This window comes from Trachymyrmex septentrionalis, unplaced genomic scaffold (assembly GCF_001594115.1).
Source record: "Trachymyrmex septentrionalis isolate Tsep2-gDNA-1 unplaced genomic scaffold, Tsep1.0 scaffold253, whole genome shotgun sequence".
In the NCBI taxonomy this organism is placed as follows: Eukaryota; Metazoa; Arthropoda; class Insecta; order Hymenoptera; family Formicidae; genus Trachymyrmex; species Trachymyrmex septentrionalis.
The window spans coordinates 37,528-47,422 of NW_017305412.1; the positions used below are offsets into that span (position 1 = coordinate 37,528).

The following is a 9,895-nucleotide window of genomic DNA, read 5'->3' on the forward strand; positions in this document are numbered from 1 at the left end:
AGGTTTTAGAAACAAACGTTTTAGATAAAAATTATAAGATTTAAAAAGATCTATCTATTGGTCTTATCAGTTCGATTTTGAATGGCGTCGCCAAGGAGGTGAGGTCAAGATTACATCTATTTTTTAAAATAAAAGTCCCCATTTTTTGTTGCATATTCTTAGCTTATTTTAAAGGTTCTTCAAAATACTATATCAACATATCTTTTCATTAAGTATTTTTCGAGTCTTGAGGCTTGAATGTTACAATACCACCGATGTTATCTTTATCCAAGATATCCGACATTTAAAATCTTTTAAATGTTGTTCAGAATCATGACCTGACTAAATACAAACATGTTAAGATCATGATCACTGGAGATTGTTCATCTTATTTTTACTTTTATGTAAAAATGAGAGAGAGAAATTTTAGTAAAACAATAAACACAGAGAGACAACGGACCATATACTATATATCATTCATAAATCTACAGTACATATGGGATCATGGGATGTCCCAAAGTTCGTAACTCAAAATACTACACCAAGAAATTTTTCGAAAAATAAAATTTCCGAAAAAGAGTTATTAGTATATTTTTATTTCAAGCATTAGAGATACAAGGGTTTAAATGCGACCAATTACGTTTTAAATAGTTACTTATGAGTGATTATGCTAAATCACAATGCATTCACGAAATCGTTTTAAAGTCGCAAGAGTGATTGCAACATCCAATCAGAGGCATCAATAGTTGATATTCTGACTGCCTGTCGCATAGATTTCGCATTTGTGAACTCGCTGAAGTACCTTTTTTTTAATTAATATTATTACACGCGCGGCTCAGAAGATAGTCATTTAAACGTAGTCGACAATTATAATAGCCATATTTAAACTCTTATTATTTAAAAAATTACTTAAAATAAAAATTTACAACTAATGTTTTACTTAATTTTTTAGAACTTCATTGCTACAAGTATTTTGTGAAATTTGAGACAACCTATATATATTAGCGTTCCATAAGATACTTATTAAGACATTCTCAAAGTAAGAATCGATTATAAATACCGGCTTATATATGTTATGTCAAGTAGATAATAACTATCAATGTTTCCGGATAAACAAGCAGGCTAAGCATAGCATGCTGCATTAATTGCGTTCTATTTTTGAACTACTTGAGTAATAATTATTATTAATTATATGCATGTGTAAAGGATTTAAAACGTATGCAACAGGAAATGTTTTACGATCCGTTACAAAGTCATAACTAATTGAAACCGATATCTTTCCGGAATAGAAGGGTGGGACGGATAAATATATAAAGTAGCGTTAATATCGCCTTATCGCACAGTACTTGCTTAAATGCCGCTACATTACAGATTTCACTCTCATAAATGTAATATTGCGTTTCGTATCGCTTGAGATTATAAATTTTGCCATTTTGTGAACATCATTCAATATTGTTATACTATCACAGTAAGTAATTATATATTTGATAAACCCAAACCATTATTGTTGTACATAATTCGAAAAGATAACCAATGTCTTAATTCTACTTTTTTTTTTCTTTTCTTCTCACAAAACTTAATTCCTTTAAAAGGAACTATTTAATTGCAAATGCAAATATAGATCCATTAACTAATAATTACATTAGATTCATAATATTATTGTCTTAGATTATGTAACGTAATGTAGCAATTTAATGTGATCGGATTTAATTTACTTATGACTGCTTGCTGAGCACTACTGGATGCATCCAGTCTGAAAAATCTTATTTATTTTAGATGTCTTTTGCGGGAAAAGTTGTTCTGATAACAGGGGCCAGTTCAGGAATTGGAGCTGAAACAGCTATTCACTTTGCTCAGCTTGGTGCATCGTTGTCGATAACAGGACGTAATAAACAAAATTTAGAAAAGGTAGCCGAACAATGTGGAAAATCTAAACCGTTCATTGTAACCGGAGATCTAGCCAATGAAAATGATGTGAAAAATATTATCGATTCGACGATCAAGCATTATGGCAAATTAGATGTTTTAGTTAATAACGCTGGAATTGTAAGATTCGGTAATATAGAAATTCCATTGGAACACTACGACAAGTATGTAATAAGTTTCAAGTCTTTATATACATTATTAACTTATCAACTTATCATATCGTCTGTTCTATCGAAAAACTTTCTGAGATATTCTCTGAATTAGAAACTGGTGCACATAGCACAATAAGTTGATCAAGTGAAACAAATATACGTCTAATTTACTTCAATTTATTGCATCTTGCATGTGGTGGATTAATTCCAGGTTAGAGAATTTATCAATAAATAATAAACGATGTGATAAGTCAATAATATGTATAAATACGTACGGATATTGATAAACTGTATTCTAGTTTGAAAATATGTTAATTTTATAAAAACATCTCTATTAAAAAAGATCACGTCACACAGTTTCATGATGAAATCATGTAATTAAAATTATATAAATTACGTAACAGATTATTCCAAATCAATATGATTTTAAAATTACGTATATTTTGAAAAGTCATATGATAAGATATGTTCTTTTTTCTTCTATTTTTATTATTTAATTCTTCAAAATTTAATAATTATAAAATGACATAATGGATAAAATTATTTGCGTAAATCATATGATTTTTTAAATTATATTATTTTAAAAAATCACTTACTGATCTGAGACAATCCATAACGTGATTTACATATTTTAATTACATGATTTCATCACCAACATTGTGACATGGTTTTTTTCAGTAGAGATATTTTCATTATAAATTTATTTTCAGTATTATGAACGTAAATGTTCGTTCGGTATTCCAATTGACAGCACTGGCAGTACCATATTTAATCAAAACCAAAGGCAACATTGTAAATGTTTCAAGCGTGGCTGGATTACGACCACTGAAGAATAGTCTGCCATATTGCATGAGTAAGGCGGCTCTGGATCAATTTACGCGTTGCGTTGCTTTAGAATTGGCATCACGACAGGTGCGTGTAAGCAAGATAATGACTGTTTTTTTTTTTTAACAATAGGACTATAAATAATAATTAGCGTTATATTATTATTTTTAAAATACGATATAGGTGCGTGTGAATTCCGTAAATCCTGGCGCTGTACAAACAAATATCATTGAAAACATTGGACTGAGCCAAGAACAAATTAAAATCCATTATGAGAAGTTGAAAGGGATGCATGCTTTAGGAAGAATCGGCGACTCTTTGGAAATCGCAAAAACTATTGCATTTCTAGCAAGTGACGATGCTAGTTTTATGACAGGGGTGACATTGCTTGTAGATGGAGGTTTGCATATTGTGCCTCCCGAGGGTGTTGCGATACATTAAAATAATATGTAACATACGTCTAACATAGGGCGCAAAATTTGGAAGAGCACAAAATTTAAATAGACATCAATAATTTTTAGAGCGTTCATGTATACTAAACATACTCGAAATATTGTCAATAACTGAGATCAGAAAATGTAATTTTATGTTGTAATAATTACAAAATATATATACAACAAAAAATGAAATATCTTTTATTAATATACATGGTATAAGTTAAAGATGAATCCAAAAATAAAATATAAAATTATTAAAATTAATAAAATTTTTCTTTTTATTTTCATTATTCGTTCGTTGCGATTCACACAGCAAGTGTGAAAAATTAGCGGATTTGTGTTTCAGAAACTTAGCAATTCTCTAATTGAGGCGTAAAAGCAAATTCCGTCTAAGATAGTGTAAAGCTTCCATTGTCTTCTAAAAACCTCCTTATATCATTTATCTAAATTTATCTAAATTTCTAATCAATACGTGATATATACATATTTTTTTATATATATACATATATAAAGTACGTCATACATACGTATACATACGAGATACGGAAAAATTAGTAGGATCCCGACATATCTCGAAAAGTATGAGTTTTATACAAAAAATATTCAGATAAAAGTTGTAAGGTTTAAAAAGATCTATCTACCGATCTTATCAGTTTAACCTTGATAGGATCGTCAAGAGAACGTGTTACATCTATTTTTTTTAATATAAACTCCCATTTTTTACATATTCTTGTAGCTCATTTTGAGAGCTCTTCAAAATATTAAATCAACATACTTTTTATTGAGGATTTTTCGAGTTATGAAGCTTTAAAATTATGATGCCATTGGCAGTATTCAAGGTGCCTGATTGACGGTTAAAATTTTTTGAATGTTGTTCAAAATCATCACTTGGATATTAAAATTTGTCAAGATTTAGACCATTAAAGATTGTTTCTCTTATTTTTTGTTATTTTATGTAAAAATGAATTTTTAGTACAAAACAAACAACGGATTATAAATATCAGTTATAAAGCAGTGCACGGTATATCCCAAAATTCGTGACTCAAAATACTACAGTAAGAAATTTCTCAAAAATTAAGTTTCAGAGGTAAAGCTTGTGTACATTTTTAAATTTGTATATTAATTTTAAACATTAGTTTTAGAGATACAAAGTTTTAGATTATGACCAATTACAAAGTACGTTTATATAAACGTAATATTTTTAAAAAGCGATAGAAAATAATACTATTTCCAAGGCAAAAATCGTTTTCTATCATAATTTATCATAAAATCTGTATAAATAACAGGCAAATGAGAAATTTGCAGCTCTAGCTTCGAAATGAAAAATCCTATATAGCATCCTTTAGCAATCTTACATATATGCATACAAAATCCTTTCAACTAAATTCTAGTCACCTTCAACAAAGTAAATAAATTTTACATGGTGTTTATTAGTCATTACATAAATGTAATAATTCCCCTACATATATGTAAGATTGCTGAATATAGGATTTTTCATTTCGCAACTAGAACTGCATATTTAGTGTTCTTATTTGCCCGTTATTTATATAATTTTGATATTTGAATTTTGAGAGTTACGTGTCACGTTACTTTTGTTAACGTCACATTTTTTAAATAAAGTTTTTCTACACATTTTTTCCTAAACATTTCTGATAAATCTTGTTTCTGCTACTTATTATCTTATCTGCTTTTATCTATCGTTTTTTTTTAGTCTTTTTTATTTCTTTTTTAGTCTTTTACTCTTAATATCCGTTTTATCAGATATTTCATGATATCTCTTTCATTCCTAAATGGATTTATAAGTCGTCGACACTCACATATCTCAGTTTCTTTCATTCCTCATCACGTGTATTTTTGGTATTCAAAAATATTATGTTATTGGTTAAAATTTATCGGAATCTTCGCCTGTTTTTTTTATATCGTAGTAATAAGATCCCTCTAATTTTAATCGAGTCAGTTTATTCTTGTAAGACAGACTGACTCAATCAAAATCAGTGTGTCTGATATATCAGACAGATAATATCTGTCTGATAATACACAGACATTATAATATTATATATTAGATGCTAATAATATATCTCCGACTTGGTTTATAAGCTTGTCAGTATCATCGTTGAATAAAGTTTGATTAGATGACAAGTGTCGAACCTTTTTAATACTTTACATATCCAGTAAACAATTTTTCATGCATGAATATGTATAAATATGTATAAACACGCATAAATATTCATAAATATATATAATTATATATGAAATATGTCCATACATGTTTATATATCCTTCTTTCTTATGTAAAAATACTTTTTAGTGTAATAGGAATAATAATGTGAAAACATAAAAATATTTAAAGCGATAATTTTCGCATTGTTTATTTTAGAAAAAAACAGAGCCTATATATATCTGTTCATATTTGATTGTAATTTATCATTTTATACAATAATATTTCGAAAAAAATATCGTTTTCTATCATTTTTTTTTTAATTTTTTATTGAGTTTATTGAAAGCGGATTCAATTATACGATCGAATTTTTTTGATAATTTGTTTTTCTTTTCAATTTTATGAAATATATTAAGTAGTAAACAAAAATCTAATTAATTTATTTTCAATAAAGCAAATTCAAAATTTTCCATTTACATTTATACATAGCGTATAATTACGAAAGAGAAAACTTTTCAAACAAAACAAGTTATAATATAATGTTAAAATGATATTAAAATTAATCGAAAAATAACTTAATTTTGACAATCATTTTGGATTTTATACATTTTGGATTATTTTCACATTAATATGACTTTTTGTGGTGTTTGAACTATAATTAATTATTAATATTATTATTAATTATGTATACAAGCAAATAAACGATTTAAAACGTATCTTACAGCAAAATGTTATGACATGAATGTACTTTACACCGTTTTTTATTAGCTGAAAGAGTAGGGATTGTATCAATATATAAAGTCAATTTAGTCATGTTATTTTATGACGTTTCCTTATCATTAATGATAGAGACATCTCGCTATTGCACTTCGCTGTTACAAACGCGATACTGTATTTTGCGTTCAAGATTATTTGAGTTCTATCGTTTTGAAAATATCATTCAATATCGTTGTAAATATCACAGTAAGTATTTATATTTTTTAAAAATACAAATCACATTGTTTTACATAATTTGAAACAATAACCGTTGTGCCTTAAAACTTTAAATGTCTTTTTTCTTTTCCTTTCGGAAAACTTATTTTATTTAAAAAAAAAATATTTTTGCTGATTTATATTTGCAAATACGAATATATATTATCATTATCTATATAATAATAATATATAGGCCTGGTAAACAATTTTTTATGCATGGATATGTATAATTATGTATAAACCTATAAACGTACATAAACACGCATAAAAATGTAAAAATATTGCTCATACATAATTATGCATAATTTTATATATAATATACGTAAATAATTTTTTTACATTTCTTCAAACTGACTTGATTTTTTAAAAAACAAATAGTGCGAAAATTACCTTTTTAATTATTTTTAATGTTTTTACATTACTATTATTATTTCTATTACACTAAAAAATAATTTTACAAAAGAAAAAAGAATGTATGAATATGTACGAACATATTTCATATATATGTATATAATTATATATGTTTATGAATAATTATATGTTTATGTATGTTTATATATAATTATACATGTTCATGCGTGATAAATTTTTATATTACATTTTTATTATTAATGTCTTAGATTATATGACGTAATGTAATAATTTAATGTGATTCATTAGATTTAAATAAGAATCAACAACATTCTATTGCTACAATTATAGCCACTTGATGAGCGACTATAGCGCTATTGAATACATCCAGTCTGAAAAATATTATCTATTTTAGATGTCTTTTGCGAGAAAAGTTGTTCTGATAACAGGGGCCAGTTCAGGAATTGGAGCTGAAACAGCTATTCACTTTGCTCAGCTTGGTGCATCGTTGTCGATAACAGGACGTAATAAACAAAATTTAGAAAAGGTAGCCGAACAATGTGGAAAATCTAAACCGTTCATTGTAACCGGAGATCTAGCCAATGAGAATGATGTGAAAAATATCATCGACTCGACAATCAAGCACTATGGCAAATTAGATGTTTTAATTAATAATGCTGGAACTTGGGAAGCCGGTGGTATAGAGACCACAAGCTTGGAAAAATATGATAAGTATGTACTAATAAGTGACTTATTTATATGTATAAACATTTATATGTATAAACATTAATATTGATAAATTATATTCTCTATTTTGAAAACACATTGATATCAAAACGTACTTTTAACGTAAATCTGTTTTCAGTATTATGAACATAAACGTTCGTTCGGTATTCCAATTGACAGCATTAGCAGTGGCACATTTAGTCAAAACGAAAGGCAACATTGTAAACGTTTCTAGCTTAACTGGATTACGACCAGGAGTAGGTTTTTTGGCATATTACATGAGTAAGGCGGCTCTAGACCAATTTACGCGTTGCGTTGCTTTAGAATTGGCATCACGACAGGTGCGTGTAGGGATAATAATGACTGTTTCTTTTTTTTCCGACAATAGCAATTTTAAATATTATTTTACCTCATATTATTTTAAATGTAAAAATAGGTGCGAGTTAATGCCGTAAATCCTGGCCTTATAGAAACAAACATCTTTCGGAACTCTGGAATGAATCAAGAACAGCTTAAAAACTTTTTCAAGAAGCTGCAAAAGATACATGCTTTAGGAAGAAATGGTGATACTTCGGAAGTCGCAAAGGTCATTATATTTCTAGCAAGTGATGATGCTAGTTTTATCACAGGGGTGACATTGCCTGTAGATGGAGGTGCGCATGCTCTGTCTCCTGTTTCTATACAATCTGACTAAACGATATATACAGGATTTGATAGTAACTTGTTATATAATAAATAAGTTTAATGTTAAATAAAAGTTAAAAAGTTAAATAATATATATTTAGCTTAATTTATATATATAATTAATTTTAAATAAATTATAATATGTTTTAAGTTAGTATAGTTACTTTTAAATGTGTGTGATGCTCGTATAGTGTTCAAAAATGAACATAGAAAGTTGACAAACTTAGTGTATAATGCTATTGCGTCTATTCTTACTTTATATTTGAGTTTAGTTAATTTGTTGTAAACTATATATATAATCATTTAGTTTTTATTTTGCCAATAAAAATGATAGTGTTAATGATTATTTATATTATAATTATAATACACAATATTATTAAAATATTGTCTAAATATTTAGACTGATGCGACGTAATGAAAAAACAAACGATATTGCATAAGAAACGATCTTAAAACTTTTAATAAATTATTATCGTGATAATAAGTACGATAACAATTAAAAAATACGCTTCTGTACGAAGAAACCATTAAAATACATACTTATTGTCTAACATGTTTTTGCTGAATATATTATTCAATTCGCGTTAAACATACGTCTCTGAAAGAGGCATAACATACTTAATAAGTATTAAAATGCACTTTAATGCATGATGTAAGAAGATAAAATTGTCGACAATCTTATCTTCTTACATTATGTATTAAAGTGCCTTACATAATAGGCTAATATTGCGAAAAAAATATCTCTTTATCTATTAATCATTATTGTATCACATTATCAGTATAATCGATACTCTCGACGATACTGCGACGCATCGTTGATTCTCTTCATAATACTTGTTAAAAAAACGAGAAAAAGATGATGAGTCATCCTCGCAAGGCAGATATAATCACGCAGTCTCGTGATAACGCGCATCGCGAGTTTAACTAGCTCGGCGCAAGATGAAGAAACGAATCGTGTTATTCGGCGGCACTGGGAATACCGGTCTCTGTTCTCTGAGAACCGCCGTAGAAAATGGTAACTCTGCTGTTTATCTGCGCTATTATTGTATTACGTATTTTTTTCCAACCAACAATGTGCCGCATGCTCTTCGCAGTTGCACCACGTTACACCTTTCACACTTGAAACGGGGCGAATATGTATAATTAAACGTTAGACAGAAAAGAAAGAAGAACGGAAAGTACAAAAAGTTCAGCTACAAAGAACGAATCTATACATATTACATGTTGTAGTTGTTGCCAAAAAGTTCCTCGTTCTGTCACTCGAGATCACAATTTAAGAGATTAGTAATCATAAATAATTTAGAATATATAATTATGAGTTATATAGATTTATTTTATAGATCTACTTTTTATAATTAAAAATCAGAATCCAATAAATGATATAATTAATATTTCCTCCTATATCAAAATGTACTTGTGACATATAATTATTGTATGATTTTGTAATTTTTTGTGCATGTTAAATTAATTCTTTTTTATTTGTGATATTCAAATCAATTATTATACATATAGATATTTTCTTGATTATCTCTATTATTTAGGTCTGGAGGTGAGAGCTTTTGTAAGAGACAAGGACAAGGTTCCTGAGGATCTTAGAAATAAAGTTGAGCTAATTGTTGGAGATGTTACTAATGCAAAAGAAGTTGCAAATGCGGTAGCTGATAGAGACGCCGTTGTGGTAACAC

General features: G+C 28.0%; 2 protein-coding genes across 2 annotated transcripts in view; both read left to right on the forward strand.

Annotated features, from left to right (window-relative positions):
- Positions 1-1,329: 1,329 nt before the first annotated feature.
- LOC108749055 (3-oxoacyl-[acyl-carrier-protein] reductase FabG-like) lies at positions 1,330-8,229 on the forward strand. The gene is given in 7 exon segments (XM_018487554.1): positions 1,330-1,447; positions 1,756-2,069; positions 2,768-2,957; positions 2,959-2,973; positions 7,216-7,532; positions 7,666-7,867; positions 7,963-8,229. Coding segments are annotated over 6 exon segments (1,296 nt in total). The 5' UTR covers positions 1,330-1,447; the 3' UTR covers positions 8,221-8,229.
- Positions 8,230-8,814: 585 nt separating this feature from the next.
- The window catches only part of LOC108749056 (flavin reductase (NADPH)), a 2,403-nt gene continuing 1,322 nt past the window's right edge, over positions 8,815-9,895 (forward strand). The window contains exons 1-2 of the mRNA XM_018487555.1: positions 8,815-9,225; positions 9,752-9,895. The exon at positions 9,752-9,895 is cut by the window's right edge and continues 18 nt beyond it. Of these exons, the coding sequence (XP_018343057.1) occupies positions 9,150-9,225; positions 9,752-9,895 (220 nt within the window). The 5' untranslated portion in view covers positions 8,815-9,149. The remainder of the gene's footprint in view (positions 9,226-9,751) is intronic.